The sequence below is a fragment of the Thamnophis elegans genome, chromosome 5 (assembly GCF_009769535.1).
Source record: "Thamnophis elegans isolate rThaEle1 chromosome 5, rThaEle1.pri, whole genome shotgun sequence".
In the NCBI taxonomy this organism is placed as follows: domain Eukaryota; kingdom Metazoa; phylum Chordata; class Lepidosauria; order Squamata; family Colubridae; genus Thamnophis; species Thamnophis elegans.
The window spans coordinates 31,691,763-31,712,128 of record NC_045545.1 but is presented as its reverse complement, the minus strand read 5'-3'; the positions used below and the strand labels follow the sequence as shown (position 1 = coordinate 31,712,128).

The window sequence follows — 20,366 nt, the reverse complement described above, 5'->3', positions numbered from 1 at the left end:
ACTTCAACTCCCAGAATCCATCAGCTAGCATAGCTGACGAATTCTGGGAGTTGAAGTCCACATGTCTTAAAGTTGCCAGGTTTGGAAATCTCTGATCTTACTGGTTCAGTCTAAACCAATCTCTCCAACAACTGTTTAAAACTCATAGATAATTCCGATGTCAAGATATTATAGGTGACATCAAAGTATTACCCTAAGTACAAATAATTATTTCTTTGTTAGAAATGTGCATATCTTAGTCCTTGGATCCAATTTTGGTTAATATTAGTGACATTAAAATATACACAAAACTCAAATAAAAACCCTTTAAAATCGTGTAATCATCAACTGTTCTTAGGGCTAGCCAATTACTTATTTGCTGTAATATTGAATTATAGGAATACATTTATGCAGGAGATACTTTTCTAGCTTATCTATTGTCAATCCAGTCAAAGAGCAGAGGAAGGATATGGAAAAAAGTTTGAGCATAAACTATCTCAATCTGAAATATGAATTGGAAGTATTCCAAAGCGCAGGACACAATATGGGACAAAACTCAGAATACTATTATTTATTCCACGGAGTTTTGTTTCAAGTGTTTCGATTATCAACAACATCCAGATAATTATAAAAATTGATATATCAGTAGCATGTCTGATGGTGAAAGCTCCCAGCAACACTGTCTTTACCAGTAATGTTAAGTGTTAGGTGGGAAGAGATTAAAGAGATCCACCCTCAAAGTAGTTTTTTCAAGCATTTCTTACACCTACTGTATTCCTGAAAATAAGAAGGCCTAAAACAATCCAGTTTCTTTCAGGTGATCTAAGGCACTAAACAATCTGAGTAGAAGAAAAATATGACAAATCCTATAACAGTAACAATGGAAAGAGGAGTGGGGGAAGAATACTTCTTCTATAATAATTAACCATCTATCATATAAATCTTCACCACCACTCACAGGTAATCCTTGACTTGCAACAGTTTGTTTAATGATCGTTCAAAGTTACAACTGCACTGAAAAAAGTGGCTTATGACCGTTTTTACACTTACAACCATTGCAGCATCCCCATGGTCTTGTGATCAAAAGCCAGATGTTTGGCAACTAGTTTTCATATCAATGGTTGCAGTGTCCAGGGGCTCTTTTGCAACCTTCTGAGAAGCAAAGTCAATGGGGAAGTAAGATTCACTTAACAACCATGTTCTTAACAACTGCAGTGATTCACGTAACAACTGTGCTAAGAAATGAGGGACAAGCCATTTAACAACTGTCTTGCTTAACAAGAGAAATCTTGCACTTAATTGAGGTTGTAAGTCAAGGACTACCTTTACCATGAATTTCATGAACAAAATAAACATAAAATAGATAGACATGACAATGAATATAATACCTTTGCTATTTATATCAGATTACTGATAGCCCTCTTTACTATTAAAACAGAAGTACAAACTTGTACTTTGGAGAAATACATTATGAAACCATTGAGTCAGCATTCATAATCCAAGAGACAGATTACTGGAAGGAAAAAAAAGAAACCAACGGTAACATTTATAAACAAGGGGGGGGGGGGCTTTTAAAAAGTTTTGTCTTCTTCCTAGGGACATGTCTGTAATAGTATTTTTTTTCCTGCAGCACATAAAACTAATGAAAACTGTCAAAGAAGAAGAACATACACTAATTAAAAAAAATAGTCTCCAATCCATAGTATTCAAAGTGTTCAGACAGGTTATAACTATGACTTTATTGCAAATTATGACTTTTCAACCCTGGGCAAAGAAACTTATCTGATATAGGCAACTGTGACATTAGAAAGGCAGTTTTATTTGGCACAACTCTCAGAAAGAGCCTATGGTACATCTGTATTAGCAGACCTTGCATACATCTCCCATTCATTTTTTTCTATATGTTATTCTTCTATTTTAAGGTTCTGATTTTTCTATTCCCCTTCTACTAAATATATCAATCTATACCTAAGCTATCATTAAACCACAGTGGTCATAAATGGAAATTCCTAGAAAGAAGATAAAGAAGCATACACGTTTTTAAGACAAATACTACCAATTATATTTTCATACAAAGGCAGAAGTATTTCTTCTAAATTTCACATTTTAAATGGAGTCTCTGAAGTAGCAACAAGGGATTATTTTTTTGAAAAGAGCAGAAGAAATAGTTTTTATTTAGGCCCAAATTTTCCCAGTTGTTTCATGGACCAGTTGGACTTAATGTCTTGCGGCTTTGCAGACTTTATCATACACTTCAGGAAAAGCCTTGTTACACTGAAGCTCTTGTCTCAGTTTGTGATATAGGGAGCCATCAAACATTTCCCAGAATTCTTCGCGGGTCATATAGCAGTCTGCATATAACATCTGAAAACTAAAGGAAATGAGAAAGATGTTAAGAGTTCTTGCGAAGATGACTATTAAGATGTTTAATTTAATAGCTGGAACAGTAAAGTGTATAATAGGCCAGAACACACAGTTATAGTTCATTGGTTGGAGAGTGCGCGCTCCTGCATGAGGCAATCTACATTATGATTGGTTGCTGGGTGTAAAGGGGGAATTCCTCTTTTCCCCCGTCTTTTTCTTCTGTCTGCTCTGTATGCTGTTCTGTGATTTACCTGACAATTTATGTCATGTTTTAGTGATATTCCTGACTATCTTGTCTGCGGCAAATATAGATGTAAATATGTTTATTTATATAAAACTACAAGTTTCTGTCTGCATCTCTGACTTCATTTGGACAGTCTGCATATAACATCTGAAAACTAAAGGAAATGAGAAGGATCTAACAGCTGTTGCATTAGAAGGCAGCAATAACCTTTGCCTGCAAAACAGGGCAAGCCACTCGGTCAGCCTTTAGTTCATGTTTTGTTCTAACAAACTAACCAAGTCTTTCATTCAGTTGTGTGTCCCAGCGATTGTGCTGCAGAACCAAAGTTGAACTACTGAACAGAATAGCAAGATAATGAGGAGCAATCATGGGTAACTAAGAATTCAATTGCTAGAGAGCTCTCATACTCGTACTCATACTAGAAACAACTCTTTCCCAAGGTTTAGATCCTTACCCATGAACGTTCCTCACAAACTTTTCTAATTGTCTGGTGGATGCCATGGCTTCGAAGTGTTTTGTCTGGGGCATCCCATAGGCCCCCACATCTACATAGAGTTCCTCTTCATCTCCTTTTGGATGAACCATTCCAGGATTGTGAGGCAAGATGAATGGACACAGCCATAGGGGATAAACCTAGGGAAATCAAGAGGAAAAGATGCATGGTAGCACAGTGGTTAGAATGCATTATTGCAGGCATTATTGCTCAATGTATGGAGTTCAATCCTGACCAACTCAAGGTTGACTCAGACTTCCTTCCGAGGTTGGTGAAATGAGGACCCAGATTGTTGGGGTAAAATGATGTAAACCGCTTAGAGATGGCTCCAAAGCACTGTGAAGCAATATATAAGTCTAAATGCTGTTGCTATTCTATTTTATTCATTTTATGGAGGCTACTATTGTGCTTTCTGAATCCTGCCACTGATACAAGAGGTTACTATAAGCATTATTTATTTTTGGGTTTTACAGAAATGATCTTCATGTATTAAGTAAGAAACTAATCTTATTCCTGCCCCCATGACATGTCCTTGGATTTAGGAAAGTTGGTCTTACTTTAATGACACTGTGGAAGGTTTGAATACATTGTTCAAGACTCTTCATGGGGATCATCATGTCTTGTATCACATGGTGCTGCTCATAGAGCTTTCTCATGGATTCGCCTTGAGTCAATTTTAAAAGGGAGATTTTAGGAGGAACCATCCAGCCAAAGAGATAGCGAAAAATTGGATGATTGCCAAATGGGATGATGTCCTGTAAGAGAAACAATGCTAGTAATAAGAAAAGGAAAGATTTAATCAGTATAATTACATACATCAGCAACTTTAGTCAGTTTTTTAAATAAATTCTCCATGACTGAATGTGGTTTGAAGGCCTGGCTCTTTCTCTAGTTACTGAGTAGGGTGAGGTGTGCTCTCCCTTATTCATTCATCTTTTGTTTTATCAGGAAACCATGTCTTTTCCTCCGTTTGTACTTGTTTTACGTCTCTGTTTCTATTTCTATATGCTCCTCTGCTTTTGCTGATTAGTGACTTTAGAAATCTGAATGATCAATTTATACATTTGTCAAGATTATACTGGATTGGAATAAGAAGAGTTAAGGAAAAGCTTTAAGAGCTAATTGGGTGGTATAAGAACCAGCTCTTTAAAAAGAATACCAACATTTGTTTTAAAAATCTTCATGAACTGATATCCCAGATTCTTGATTAACAACAGATCTGGATGAAGTGAGAATGCTAAGAAAAAATAGTAGACCTTATCTACACAAGGACTATTAAATCCACTATCATAGATACTAATTCTTCCTCTCTATCCTTTTGGCCATGAACTATTTACTGGCTTGAATGACCAAACAAGTTAGCCAACTAACATTTTACACATGGCATCTAGTTTAGGTTTGCCTGTTGTCTTGGAAGAGAGAAAAGAGAGGCATTAGGTATTAAGGGTATTCAAAGCTTCAAATGGGCATTTTGCTTCAAACAAAGAATTTGTTTGCAAAGCAGTTTGGCCACCTTACTTGGGTGAGAATGAAATGAAAAAACAATGCTGCTTCACCCAGCTCTTTTCCAAAACTCATTTCAGACTTCTGCAAAACATATCTCTCCCAGTGCTTTTATTTTTACTGTTTTTATATATACTATATGTTGTTGTTTCTTAAATCTTGTCAGCCACCCAGTGTTAGTTGATTAAGATGGGTGGCCATATACATCTGCAGAGTGAATTAATAATTAAGAGAGAAACTATCCATAGGATACTCTGACAGAAAAGCTGGTCTCAGGTATCCACATTGTAATAAATTACAAGTAGATACTTACCTGGAGCTCCCAGAAAATGCTCCTTGTATGCCTATGATAATAATCTCTTGCTGGAATATATTCTGTTCCTGTGATATTAGCTTTCAAATAATTCTCCACATGCTTAAAAAACCATGGCTTGTAGTACGTCCCAATTCTGTTGACCTTAATGGAAAGAACAGGGAGATAATGAAAATGTAATTCTGCTGAAGGATAGCCTTACAAAGTTATAGTTTAATTGAAGATGTGTTTTAAGAATGAGGCAACTTTCTATTATTGACATAATGCACCAAAAACACAATGCATTTTGTTTGACACCACATTGAATGCATGATTGTATAGGATTAATATTGGCATTGTATCATTTCTACAAATGATGATTATTCTGTATGCCAATACTGGACATTTACACTAAATGTACCTCACTCACAAGAATGCAGACATCAAAGGATGAAAAGGCCTGCTGGGCTGGAACCCTTCTAATCATCATGTCAAATCTTTCCTCCCATATTGCAATTGCAATTCAACTGTTTTCAACAAATATCGTAATTTTAATTTGCAAAGAGCTAAGAATGTTTTAATTCATTTGTTAGGTTTTTCTAACTTGATTTCTGACTTCGATTGTCCCCCTGTCAGCATAGATATTGACTTGCTGGAGACATTAGATCTAGTTATTTCAGAGACAGTTTTAAAGCCATACGCCAGTCCTACAGGACTTTTAAAATTATTATTCTGCATGGAACAATAGAAAACAATTTTAGGGCAATGTTTTTCAAACTTGGCAACTTCAAGATGTGTAGACTTCCTAGCTAGCCATAGTGACTGGGGAATTCTAGAAATTGAAGTTCATACATCTTAAAGTTGCCAAATTTGAGAAACACTGCTCTAGGGGGAGACATAGTCTTTACAATACATAAATACGCACTGACAGTATAAATGGACTCTCTAGTTTTTAGAAGAAACAACTTGCTTTTTCCACAGATAAAATACAATTTTGTCATTCTGTCTCCTGTGTCCCTTTTCACTTGACAAGGATAATAAAGTTAGGTTACCTTTTCTTGTTCAGCTTCATTGGTCAAAACTCCAGTCATTATGACAGCCTCTTCCGAAGAATACACAATGCCCTCTACAAAATGATTTTCTTTCTTTTCTGATTCTTCAGCAAATCTCTTGCAGATGGCTTTCAGTCCTCTCACGGGCTCATAATGTAATTTCACATAGTTCTTAGATGGGATCATTTTTATTTCTGCTGCAACCAGAAAGCCTAATGTGCCACAGGACCAAGGCACTGCATAAAACAGATCTGAATTCTCGTCCTGTAAAAAGCACACCACACTAAGCAGCAACTCAAAATAGAGCTGGCATAACTTCTTAAATCATGACAAAGGAATATAATTTCTTACCGGGGTACATCTCACATAGCTGCCATCGGCAAGAACAAGCTCGCAGGCCACACAGATATGCTGAAATAATCCATAGATATGAGAGGAAGATTCAATCCCAGTTCCCATGAGCAGACCACCTATGTAAGAGACGATAATTAAGTATGAGATGAAATACATGCTAAGCTTTACAGAACAGTACTTCAGAACAAGAGAATCTACAGCAAGCAAAACAAAAGAAATCATATAGGCATGGAACTTCTTATGCTTAACATTCTCGTATGTGAAATTATGACTGAGTTTAATAAAAGGAATAGTCCTTATTTCCATGTTCCAAGGCTTCTCACCTACTGTAAGATCATCAAGTTCTGGTACCACTGGAATAGTCCAGCCCATACGATTCAGGTGTGCTGTTAATTGCCCCATTGAGACCAAAGGTTCCACCCGAACAACCTACAACAGAACACATTTTATGGCTTAGATAACACCCATCAGATTGCATTTGAACAACAACAATGTATACAGTAATAGGATCTCAACTGGAAGTGACTGATCAGGAATACGACCCTAACATCATAGTGATCAGCATGATGAAAAATGTCAACTCACTCTGTATCTGTTATATAAAAAAGGCAGATTCTATTCTTGGAATCGTTAGGAAGGGATTTGAAAATACAGCTATTGACTATAGCAAGTGCCCTTATGAAAATTAGGATCACATCACACTTAAGAGATCATCTACAGTTTGGTCATTGCATCTTAAGGATTATTATAAAGCTAGAAAACAGAGACCACCAGAAGTCCAGAGCTGGAAGTAATTGCAGTGCTGGGGGAAAAAATATCCTGGAAGAAAACAATGACAATCTCATAGCAAGCATATTGACTAGATTTCTTCAGCTCAAAAGCAATCTCATCTGGAAAATCCCCAAAATACCTGTCGCTCAGTGTCTACGTTTAAAATATCCATCAAGTTGATTGTGATGTTCTTTAGAGTCTTCTTGTACTTCCCAATACGAAGAGACATTGTAAGCCAGCCAGGACGGCCTGTGCACATGTATGTTTTTTGGCCTTCTGCTTTCCATTCTCGAACCTACGAGAAAAAAAAAGGAATCATTTCCTTGTACAGGGACAGCTTGAAGCTAAGACCAAATAGGTATTAGCTTTGGACACCAAAACTCAGGGGGTGCCAAAACTGTCTCTCCTTCCAAATCATTCTAAAAATGTAAATCTTTGCACGGTTTGGAGATGGCACTATCAATCAATGTAGCCTAAAGTCATAAACTGATATCAACCTCATGTATTATTAAGAAAATTACTCCCAATTTTAGCTGTTAGCAAATAGCTTGCAAATAGGAAACTTAGTTGTGACTGCTTCCTTACAATATATAAAGTTTTCAGGGGAAACATGTTAGGTGAATGACAACTAAACATGCATTGTTTATTAGCTAAAAATCAAGACCAGAATAAGAGCTAAAGGAGTCCAAAGCACTAGAATCTTATGTCAGTACCGAGGTATAATTAATATAAATTTGTTCCACTTTAATGTTGAATATTATTGAATATTATCTCAGATTTTAAATAACAGTGACTCTTATAGAGAATCAAGAAACTATAAATAAATAATAAATTGTTATTAGAAATAATAGCAGATTTGCATAGATGGGCTTCACTCATATCGAGTATCTGAAGGGGGGGTGGGAAAGGATTGAAAATCAATGTTTTGTTTGGTATAACATTCAAGTAAATATTCCTAAGCTTAAATTTAAAGCTTTACCATATCAGAAGCTATAATTGTCTTCTTTAGTTAATGAACAGGCTGTCTAACAGATGTCTAACACCAAAAGCGTAATTGCATTGTCTTGCTCACAATTTTGCCTTTTTTTAACTTGCTGTGCAGATGGCGCCTGAATTATAGCTCTTTAGGAATGAACATAGTCAGTAATCCTTGTAAGATAGAGAGTGTACAAATATAACTACATTGGAAAATAGACTCTACCTTTCAGTTGGGTCCAAAGAAGGAACAGCAAGAGAAAACCCCAACCCATCTTCAGACACTGTATGAGTCTCCCAAACCTATTTCCAGGAAAAACTGGGCAGTGAGATAAGAGGACATTTGGACATCCAGCTCATTTGTGCGGTTCTCTCCCTGCCTGCCTATCTTTAGTTGCCCTTTATGCCATGCAATGGAGAGCTTTAAAAAAAAACTGGAGTATTGGACTTTCCTATCATGCTCTATTTGGCCACTGCTAAGTTCTTGTCTCCACCATCACTTTTAGAGCTTAGCTTTCCACAAAATGCATTTGTAAGAACAGAAATCCCAGAGTTTCTCCCAAAAGCAACACAATTGTTTCATGTGTTGTACTTTTACACACACACACACAGGCATGCCCATTCCTGACTGCTTCTATGACTACTTTCCCATACTATTTCACCTTTATTTATGCTCCCTGTTTCCTTTTCTTGCATAGTCAAACAATTCCCAGATACCCATAGATTGTGCACAGTTCCACTATCGTGTTCTAATCTTTCAGGTTGCTGGAAAATTGGTTTTCTTGCCTCCTGCTGCCACTTAACCCCTGGTTGGTTGTGCTGGAGGAAGGGAAATAATATTCAACCAGTAAGGGTAAGTCACATGCTTTGTTGCTCACTGCCAGAATCCCCCCCTTCTTCTGGAATGCTTTATGCCACAAGGCAAACCATAAGGGTATTTTTCCATGTTATATGCAGGGCCCAGCATAAGCATTGATTTGCAAGGCCCACAATAAAACGAAATCAGCACATTATCCAAGATGAATTAGCAAAGTTAGTTGGCAGAACCCTAAGTCCGCAAGTCAAATTTAAAGAGTTCAAAAAGGATACAGATCCAAGGAACAGAGATAATGCTCACCCATGTATGAATTTTCTTTTATTACTCTTGTTTTTTCTTGTTTAGATATATGACATTTGAACCTCACAGCCTCATTAAGCTGTCTTATTACAACAATATGCAATGTAGCACTACTAATTCTTTTCCCAAGCAAGCCAATATAACTGCAATGGTCAATAGTTTTTAGGGGATCTCTTTTTGGCAGGGTGGGGATGGGAGGGGGTTATTTACTATTATTTATTGAGGTTTTTTTAGAAAAAAAAAATTAACTGCATGATCACAATATATTATTTTCAAAATTATTTCTATTCGTCTTCTAGTGTTGTTTCTGTGTTTTACTATTAAAAAAGTGAAAATAACAAAATATATAATTGCAATAATGGAAACCATTCTGGGAGTTTTTGCACAATTCAAATGTATCAACTGTAAATATCCAGGGGGAAAAATATAACAAAGCATCCTCCTTAGTCAAACCTTTGTTTTTTTTCCTAACAGAAATACCAGAGATTACCAGATACAGAAACACCTTCAAACTCAGTATCGCAGAATAAATGCCATTTTCAGATTTTAGACTTTAAAAACTCTTCCCACCCACCCCCAATAGTTTTGCTCATCCCAACTTGATTTTATATGTTCAGATATAAAAAAAGCAAGTCATGCTTTTGGGGAGCATTCCCTCAGCTTTTGCACCACCCAGGTGTGAAGCTGCTGGTAGACATCCAAAGAGACAGAACGATGCAACAGAGAAGCACAGGAAAATGGATTGCCCCGAATTCCATGCTCCTGCAATGAACCCAAAGCAGCAGGTCAATCTCTAGAGGAGGAAAGGAGCCCCACCTTCAGCCTCTGCGCGAGTTCTCAACTGCAGCTGCTAGCTTAATGCGGGTTGCAAGATCACAAGATCACCCAGATTGTCTGCCGCCCTTCACGCGATCAGGAGTCACTTTGACAATTGGTACCGATCTCCCCACGTCCCGTCTTGCAATTGAGTCGCGCCTCCAAGCACCTGTCAAGAGGGGACATACCGTCTTCCCTCCCCTTCTCCAGCCACACTCCAAAACTGTGTGCATGTATTAAGAACACCGGCAGGGCGACAGTCTTTTCCGCCCGTCTCATTCCCCGTTTGGCTGCAAAGCGGTTTCAAGGAGCAAGATTCTATCCAATCTATGGAAAAGCGCGTTTGAATCAAACGTAGCACCGAGTTTGGACTGGCCCACGGCGCAAGAGACTCGGGCGAGCCGAAGCGGAGACCGCCCACGCGATTGACTCGAGTGTTTCCGAAGAGCGAGAAAGAAGGGCGGGAGGATTTCTCCGCCCATCTCTCCACCTCAGCCTATTAGGGCAGAGTTTGGCAATGAAGCGCAAACTTGGGATTCCAAGCTTTGTGCTAACTAAAGTTGGATTCTAGGATGCTTTGTATGGATTTTTTTTCATAAAGCCTGTTTTGTCACAGCGAATATTTCATTCCATCGTTAATTATAACCACTCCCTTCGCCTTGAAACATGGACATAAATAATTACGTTTCCCCCCCCCCAAAAAAAAACCTCCCGCCCCTATGCTGTAGGAACCAGAATTTCAGCTAACTTGAAAATCCAGTTGCTAGCTTAGCATAAAATAGTTGCACTGTACATTCAACTTCGAAGAAGCTCATTCTTTCACTTTCCCTCATTCTGGCTTTGGTTGCTGATACTTTTTTTGTGAAGTGTCATGAATTAACTTTTGTCTTTTTTGTTTTGTTTTTGAGATCCATGGGAACTCAAGTGGCATACAATTCTGAATCAAGAATCAAGAATGAATAAAGAAATGTCTTTTGTTATCACTTGTCGTCCCCTCCCTGAAAATAAATCTGGGAAGAAGCATATGATTTAATGTAAATTATCTTCTACACCTCATGTGTTTTGGGTAATTAATCCTAGCATTAGCTTCCAACCTACAAGTAGTAATATTATATTATATAAATAAATAAAATGTTACAATAGCAGAGTTGGAAGGGACCTTGGAGGTCTTCTAGTATAACCCCCTGCATAGGCAGGAAACCCTATACCACTTCAGACAAATGGTTATCCAACATCTTCTTAGAAACTTCCAGTGTTGGAGCATTCACAACTTCTGGAGGCAAGTTGTTCCACTGGTTAATTGTCCTGTCAGGAAATTTCTCCTCAGTTCTAAGTTACTTCTCTCCTTGATTAGTTTCCACCCATTGCTTCTTGTTCTACCCTCAGGTGCCTTGGAGAATAGATATTGGAACACTGCTATGTCTCCCCCGCTAGTCCTTCTTTTCATTAAACTAGACATACCCAGTTCCTTCCTATGTTTTAGCCTCCAGTCCCCTAATAATCTTTGTTGAATCTTTATGCATCTTTATTTAACATATTTAGAGACTGTCCATTTCCCTCCTAGAGTGACTCTGAGCCGTGTACAAATAGATATTTAAAAACAGAAAAGCTATATATAAATATCATCATAAAGCAGCTAACAAGAAGAAGAAATAATTAAAATCCAGAATTAAAAAGACAGGGTTGGGGGCTTCAGGGAACTAACCGGCCCCATGACTGCATGCCTCTCTGTGAAACATTTAATAAATTGTCAATTTTTAAACATGTTTTAAATCCAGAGGATGGGTTTTTCCAAGTTAGTGAAATTTGTGAAAAAACAAGGAAATTGTCCCGGGTTGGCTAGTTCATTTAAAACCACTAATTCTATATGTGTTGCAAAGGAAGACAGTACAACATTAAATTCTGTGAGATTTGGAGCCGGAGACTTCATTGCTGGTCCCTCAAAGTTTGTATCAGGATTTGAAGACTTCTTGCATGGAGAATAGTAAGCACTGAGATTTTGGACAACACCCCAAATGTGATTGCATTCATTTGATGCAATATCAAAGGGGTGTGATGAGAGAACATAAGCAGAAACCAGTTAGCAAATATGACATGTTTGGGAGGAATGCTGATGTCCACACCCAGACCACAGGTGGTTAGTACAGAGCCCATAAAAACACCCTACTATTCTTGAGTCCTTGTGTTTTTCTGGTGACTTTATTGTATGGTTTTAATTGTTTTAATGTTTCATATTGTTTGTATGATTGTTTGATTATTTTTGATACTGTTTGTTTTCATTGTAAGCCACCCAGAGTTATGAATGTGAGATAAGACAGCTATAAAAATTGAATATAAATAAATAAATTAGTTAACTTCCAGGTACAAATTGTTTTTACTCTTTTTATATTCGATTTTTTATTTTTTGTAAGGCACAAGGCAAGGTTGTCCCCTATCCCCACTGTTATTTATATTAACCTTAGAGGTATTAAGCCAAAATGTTAGACAAGATAATGAAATAAAAGATATGAGAATTTAGGAGGAGGAATATAAGTTACAGGTCTTTGCCCATAGCAAACAGGACCTAAATTAATTACAAAGATAGAAGAATATGGGGCAGTTGCGGGTTTGAAAATAAATAAAGAGAAAATGAAAATATTGGTTAAAAACTTTACAGATAAACAAAATTTACATAAAGATGAATATGCAAATTGTAAAGAAAGTTAAATATTTAGGGGTACAATTAACAGCAAAATGTGTATCTCTCAAAGAAGATAACTTTGATAAACTAAAAGCATAAATTAAAATAGATTTGAAGAAACCCACAATTGTCCCTATTGGGCAGAATAGCTACAATTAAGATGAATATTCTGATTATTGTACCTGTTTCAGATAATCCCAATAAAACCGGGGGAAAATATTTTGAAGAACTACATAAGATGATATTAAAATTTGTATGGCAAGGAAAAAAATGAGAATAAAATTAAAAATGCTACAAGATGTTAAAAGTAGAGGTGGTTTTGATCTTCCGGATTGGGAACTATACTACCAAGCATCGGCACATATGTGGGTGAAAGAGTGGATTAATTTGAGGAATATAAGGCTTTTAGTACTAGAAGGTCATGATCTGCAATTGGGATGGATGCCTTCTTATGCTACGAGAAGGGTAAGATACATAGCTATTTCCAGAGGCATTACATTAGAAATGCATTGCTGCAAATATGGACCAAAATCAAAGAGCAACACTACTTGGAAGCGCCAGTATAGTTACCCTATTTTTCAGAGTATAAGACGCACCAGAGTATAAGACGCACCAAGGTTTTGAAGAGGCAAGTTTAAAAAAAAGTAGGTAGGTAGATAGAGGGATATATATATATATATATATATATATATAGAGAGAGAAATACAGTGGGTAGGTAGGTAGGTAGAGAGAAAGAATAGTTAGGTAGTTATGTAGGTAGGTAGATAAAGGGGAGGAAGAGAAATACAGTAGGTAGGGAGGGAGGGAGAGTAGGTAGGTTGGTTTTCAGTCCCTCTAGGAGCTCAGCCGGTAGGTTTGAGTTGGAAATTAGAGACACTACTGGGGCGTCCACCTCTGGGAACTTCAGGATGTCCTCCATCTTCCCCTCCAGGGCATAGAGGGACCTGTCACCCCCACTGGGGTTGGTCAGTGTGCCTGGCTGTAGCCACTGGCGCTGAACCACATCCATAAAGAGGTCAGGCACAGGAATGACCTCAGGAGCTGAGACTGTTTCTTTAAACAGCCCATGTTTGTGATCTTTGGATGTAGAAGCCTGTGCAGCCTCAGGTTTAGAAGTGAGGCCTAGCTCCGTAGCCGTCATAGCCTTGTGCAGGATTGATTTAAACAGCGACGGCTTGAAAAGGCCGGTGGAGGCCAGCTTGTCAGGAGGGAGGTCTTCGTCTTCAGACAGAACGAATATTTCCCCCTCCTCCTGCTCAGAGCTGGAAGAATCAGAATGAGAGGAACTGGATGAGCCAGAAGTGGAAGGAGGCTCTTTAGAAGTGGAAGGCTTGGGTTTACGCTTCTGCTTGGAAGCCTTGGGCTTGCGTGAACCCCTATGCTTGATTCCTTCAGCTATCCCTTGGGAAATAGCCAAGGATATCACCTCCCTCATCTCAGCTGAAAGAGCAGGACTTTTTCCCTTCTTTAGGCGTTGCTTGCTAGGCCTGCCTTGGTCAGCTCTGCCAGAGCTGGACTCACCCTCCTCACGCAGGGAGTCCTGGATGGAATCACGTTCCCCCCCCCCCGATGGAAGAGCTAGGGGACTCAGGGTAACCCCAAGAAGCTTCTGGAGAGGGATCCCTGGAGCCACATTCTTCCCCCAAAAGAAATTCACTGTTCCCAGGGGATTGGGCCTCCCTATCAGGGGAGGAGATATCCCTGCTGTGGTGGGTAGGGGTAGGTTCAGCCACCTGCTGGGGGCTAGACACCTCCCTGAGCTCCACCGAGGCTCTTGCAGTCCCTGGAGAAGGCCTATCACTAGAGCCCTTGTGCCCTTTGCCTTTTTTAGCTGAGGGATCCAGCTTGCTGCGCTTGCTGGAGGGCCCTGCTTGCTCCACTAAGGCCTCCCTGCATTCCTCCGCCATGCTCAGGACACCGCGGGGCCTGGGATCAAGCTGATGCTGGGATGGGCTCACGCGTTGGCCTCACAGCTCAAAGAACGCCTTGCAGACTCTTCGGAAGAGAAGGGCCGCCTGTTGGTCGGGTTCCTTCCTCCCACCGTCCTCGGATCTCCGAAACTTAGCTTCTGTGGTGGAGAAGGCCAGCCAGCTCCCCGGATCAGGCCCAAGCCTCCCTGCGGCGATCTGCAGTCGCTGAGGGCCGAAACGAAGCTCTCCTTAGGTCGCAGCCACTCTTCGCTCTCCCACGAGCAAACAAACTCCTCGCCTCACAACCGCGCTCTGGAGTGATTCGAAATGGCGCCGGCTGCGCGTGCAGCCACCTCCTGCTCTTTTTGGCTGGCCTGAGGAGAAAAGCGCGTGAAACAGCCAACCGTTGCCGCTGTTGTTGGGCAGAATGCAAACCGCCCGGGCCTGCTGCGAAGGCCTCCCTGAGTAATGGTTGGGGCTGGGATGGTTGGGGCTGGGAGCTTGGCTGGAGGCCTGCGAGTGCCCCACCGCCCCCACCGCTCGCCAGCGGTCGCTGGACAAGCGGCTGACAGTCCCCTAAGGCGCCTCCAACCAGCGGAGTCAGGGGAAGCCCAGATGGCCTCTCAGCTGCAATCCAACATGCACATTAGCTGTAATTCATCCAAATTCAAGGTATAACGTGGTTCACAGTGGGAATATTCTCCAGCCTATCTGACCTTGGACTGGAGCACTCCCAAAACAGTCCCTACGGGCAGACTGAGTTTTCAAACTGAGCATGCAGAGGGAAAGGGAGGCGTGGTCAACAGAAAAACATCACTCAGTCCAAGGGCAGATAGGCTGTGTTAACCCACTCTTGGACTCTCCGAACAGTGCACTGGAGAATAGGTAGGTACGTAGGTAGATAGAGGGGGGGGAGAGAGAAATACAGTAGGTAGTTATGAGAGAGAGAGTAGGTAGGTAAATAGAGGGATTGAGAGAGAAAGAGAGAAATACAGTAGGTAGGGAGAGAGAGAGAGTAGGTAGGTAGGTAGATGTTTCCAGGTATATTTATCCATGTGCTGGAGAAGGAAATTGCTGGCAATCTGCAGCACCTAAGACTTTGTTTCTGCTGGCACAGCACTTGATCAATCTAATTCTCATCAATCACTCTAACTAAAGAGCTTTCTGAAAAGGAAAAAAAAGGAAAAAAAGAAGGTTTTGCACTCTGCAAACCTCCCAAAAACGCCCTGTGCTCCTGGAGGGGTGGGGGGCCAAAAACGAGCAAAAAACCAGCTGTTTTTTTTCCAAAAATGGGCTCTTTTTGTCAAGAAAATTGCATGCATAGCCTTATAGAGGCTTATAGTGCTCCTGGGGGCCGTTTTTGCTCATTTCTGCTCTCTCCAGCCCACAGGAGCTCTCTGAAAGCCTTCTACAAACTATGCACAGCCATTTTGGTGAAGGGGTGGGGCTTCGGGAGGCAAAAAAGGCTGTATTCAATGTATAAGATGTACCCAAATTTTCAGCCTCTTTTTTTTGAGGGAAAAAGGTGCGTCTTATACTCCGAAAAATACGGTATCTACAATGCAGGTTTGGATATATCCTAATGTCGTCAATATGGATAAAATTATAAGTTATAAGGACTTACTAAACGGAAGGGGATAACTAAAAACAAAACAAGAACTAAAAAGATTAGGAATTGACTTATTATGGTGCCCACAATTATAGATACAATCCAGATATGAAAAAGATAGGAAGGAGTATGGGTTTTATAATGAACCAAATGAGCTGGACAGGGAGCAGATGAAAAATTAATCAAGAGGAAGTACAATTATTTATTAACTATCAAGAGGAAGTACAATTATTTATTAACTATCAAATTGGAGGAAGAACAAGTAAAAGAATCTATGATAATTTGGGCTAGAAATTTTGGTTATACAATAGATTTGGACAGGCAGCAGAAATTATGGAATAGAAATGATAAAATCACAATGTCAACAGTATATAAAGAAAATCTCTATAAAATGATTTATAGATGGCATTATTCACATGCAAGATTAGCGAATATGTATAAAAATAAATCTGTTAAATGTTGTAAATGCAACCAAATGCCAGTTCATATTATCATTTGTGGTGGACATGTCCCAAAGCAAAAAAATACTGGAAGAAAATACACATATGGCTGAAAACTATGACAAAACAACACATACACTTGAAACCTGAAACATTCCTGTTGAGCATGCTTCCAGGTAACTATAATAACGCTAACATATATTTAATTTTGCATATTCTAACAGCAGCCAGGATTGTATACACACAATACTGGAAAAAAGTAGAAACCCCCTACAGATGATAATATAATTAAAGAAATTCTGGAATGCGCAGAAATGGATAGGTTAACTCTAAAAATCAAAGAAAAAGAAAATTCGGAATATTTTGTGACATAGGAACTTTTCTACAAATGGTTAGCTGACAGACACAGAGGTTAGATGAGTGGATTTGATGCAATAAGCAAGGGGTGTGATGAGAGGACATAAACGGAAGTTAGCAAATATGACATGTTTGGGAGGAATGCTGATGTCCATACCCAGACCCCAGGTGGTTAGTACACAGCCCATAAAAACACCCTACTGTTCTTGAGTCCTTGTGTTTTTCTGGTGACTTAATTGTATATTTTTTAATTGTTTTAATGTTTCATATTGTTTGTATGATTGTTTGATTATTTTTTGATACTGTTTGTTTTAATTGTAAGACACCCAGAGTTATGAATGTGAGATAGATGGCTATATAAATTGAATATAAATAAATAAAATGGTTAACTCCCAGGTACAAATTGTTTTTAATCTTTTTATATTTGATTTTTTTTATTTTTTGTAAGCTGCCTAGAGTAACTGAAAGTGAGTGGGCAGCTATATGCATACTATAAATAAAGTAAATTTTCTTAAAAATCATCACGTTGAAAAGACAGGCTTTCCTCCAGCTTTGCAAAGTCACAGGAAAACCTCCTCTAGTACTTAAATTCAGGCAGGAAAGGTGTTAAATAATGTACATTGGCTTCTTTAAGCACCTTAATGAACAATATTGCCTTTTTATTAATTAATTTTAGATTAAGAGTAAGAATCATAAAATAACAGCAAGAGAGTTGGGAAAGAACCTTGGAAATGTTCTAGTCCAACGTGGCATGACAAAACCGCAGTCCACTAAAGCGCGCCCGATTAAAGCGCGTCTCTGACGTCATCAGCAGCGCGACAAAAACGACCGCGGAGAAAAAAGGGCGCTTTAAAAAGCGCTTTTAAAGCAAGCCGATTCACAAAAAGGTAAGGGTTAGGTTTAGGGTTAGGTTAAGGGTTAGGGTTAGGTTTAGGGTTACGTTAAGTGTTAGGGTTAGGTTTAGGGTTAGGTTAAGGGTTAGGTTTAGGGTTAGGTTAAGGGTTAGGTTTAGGTTTGGGGGGGTTAGGTTTAGGTTTACGCGTTAATTTTAGCTTTACCGCTCACAGCGTGCTTTTTTCGTCGTGCTGTGATGACGTCAGGTACGCGGTTTCGTCAAGCGCGCTTTAGTCGACCGCGGTTTTGTGGTGGAACCCTAGTCCAACCCCTACTATGGCAGGCAACCCTATACCATTTCAGACAAATCCAATCTCTTCTTTAAAACTTCCAGTGTTGCAGCACCCACAACTTCTGGAGGCAAGCTGTTCCACCAATTAATTATTCTAAGTATCAGGAAATTTATCCTTAGTTCTAGGTTGGTTCTCTCCTTGTTTACTTTCCATCCATTGCTTCTTGCCCTGCCTTCAGGTGCTTTGGAGAATAGATTGGCCTCCTCTTCTTTGTGGCAGCCTATTACCATATTGGAAAACTGCTATCATGACCCCCCTCCCCCCCAAGTTCTTCTTTTCATTAAACTAGACATACCCAATTCCTGCAAGAGGTCTTCATATGTTTTAGCCTCCAGTACCCTAATCATCTTTGTTGCTCTTCTCTGCATTCTTTCTAGAGTATCAACATCTAAAATAAGTCCTCAAGTAAAATTTAAATGAAAAGCTTTACTTAAGGCGATTGGATTTGGAAACGAGCAGCAAAATATGATAAACCTAAATAGTAAATTATGGATTGTTCCCATATTTCACCCTTCTAATAAATGCAGTTTACCTTTTTCAAATTCAATATCAGAAAAATAAATATTGAAAGATTCACATAGACAGACAGACAGACAGACAGACAGACAGACACACACACACCAGAGATCCTGTCATGGTTTACTGAAACTGAGGGAGATTAAATGAGGGATGCTCAGAGCAGGGGTTGCCAATCTTGGCAACTTTAAGACATATGGACTTCAATTCCCAGAATTCCCCAGCCAGCAATTCTGTAATTGAAGTCCACATGTCTTAAAATTGCCAAGATTGGAAACCTCTGCTCTAGAGCCTCCCTGGTGCTCAACCAAGGATGAACTTTCTAGAGTATCAACATCTAAAATGAGCGGAGCAGAGAAGGGCGGCGCCGTGCTGACATCGTCCATTGCTGAGTCGGTGAGAGGCCTGGACGCCTCCCCCTCCTTTTTTTCCATCGCAGCCTTTCTGATACCACTCCTGTCCCTCTCCATTACCGGCGAGCCTTACCATCTCCCTACCCAGCATTGACTCTCCTTCGCCTCGGCTGGGGCCATCTGCTCTGGTCATTCTATCTGCCCTCCCTCTGACTGTTTGCTGCCTGCCATAGCTCCAGTTAATTAGGTAGATTTAGTTAGGTTTAGGTTTATAGTTATAGATAGTTTAGGCATAGATTAGATATAGATTTAGGATATAGTTTAGGCATAGATTAGATATAGATTTAGGTATAAGTACTGGAGACTACCATCTGTGGGTGCTCTCGGCCTTGGGGCAGGGCTAGTGGAGACCGGGGTTGGGGTTGTGGCTAGGGTTGGGAGTAGAGTTAGTGTGGGGGCTAGGGCTAGGCTACGCTGGGGTTATTAGGATTAGGCTGGTGTAGGGTTAGAATGGGTGAGCTTAGTTTGGGTTGGTGTTAGTTTTTGGTTTAGGCTTAGAATTAGGATTAGCTTTAGGTTAGGATTAGGTTTAGTAGTAGGATAAGGTTGGAATAGGGCTAGGAGTGGTAGATGATGGCAGCCGTAGGGGTCAGGACTTGGCTCTGTAGGAATTGGCGCCCTTTATCCTGTTTTCTGGAGCAGCTCGGGCCAGTCCCAGACGTTGGCCCCACAGACTCTCCTCCCCTGGATTCTGGACCCTGCTCAATCTTAGGGGAAGGAGAAGAACTACCCCCCGACACGGGGCCATAAATTCTTTGTTGGATCCGGAGGGCTTAGGACTGGAAAGCTGCTGTGTACCAATAGCGGACCCTTATCCCGTGCCCTCTCCGCTTACAGCCACTTTATATGCTACTGACTTTGGACCTGTGGCCTGGGAAGCTCTTCTAGGACTCAGAGGAGGGGAGAAGAGCGGAGCAGCTCGCCCCCCATCTGCACACCATTGTCTTACATCGCACTAGCGCAGTGCTCCGCGAATTTTTTAGGAATGTAGTGTGAATGGTATGCTTGGTTGATGTTTGCACCCAATTTTTTAAAATTCATACTGTTGTATTTTCTGTGTTTAACTTATTTCGTGGGGACTGCATGGGTGAGTGACTGCGTGTGTATGAGAGGGTTGAGAGTATTGCCTGGTGTCTCCTCCACTGAGTGCCACTGCAGAAGTGGTGGGGCCCAGACTTACTTCCCGTCCCAGAATGAGTGTTAAGGATTGCCTGCTGGATGGTGCGGGAGCTGTGGGAGGGGTTGCAGGATCTACGGTAGCGGGGGAGGGCCGGAGCATTATGGTCACTATGGG

General features: G+C 40.1%; 1 protein-coding gene across 1 annotated transcript in view; it reads right to left on the bottom strand.

Annotated features, from left to right (window-relative positions):
• Positions 1 to 1,142: 1,142 nt before the first annotated feature.
• The window catches only part of DHCR24 (24-dehydrocholesterol reductase), a 28,310-nt gene continuing 9,086 nt past the window's right edge, over positions 1,143 to 20,366 (bottom strand). The window contains exons 2-9 of the mRNA XM_032217335.1: positions 7,192 to 7,347; positions 6,605 to 6,710; positions 6,279 to 6,397; positions 5,928 to 6,191; positions 4,897 to 5,040; positions 3,638 to 3,835; positions 3,042 to 3,220; positions 1,143 to 2,350 (exon numbers count right to left, since the gene is read on the bottom strand). Coding sequence (XP_032073226.1) covers positions 2,197 to 2,350; positions 3,042 to 3,220; positions 3,638 to 3,835; positions 4,897 to 5,040; positions 5,928 to 6,191; positions 6,279 to 6,397; positions 6,605 to 6,710; positions 7,192 to 7,347 — 1,320 coding nt within the window. The 3' untranslated portion in view covers positions 1,143 to 2,196. The remainder of the gene's footprint in view (positions 2,351 to 3,041; positions 3,221 to 3,637; positions 3,836 to 4,896; positions 5,041 to 5,927; positions 6,192 to 6,278; positions 6,398 to 6,604; positions 6,711 to 7,191; positions 7,348 to 20,366) is intronic.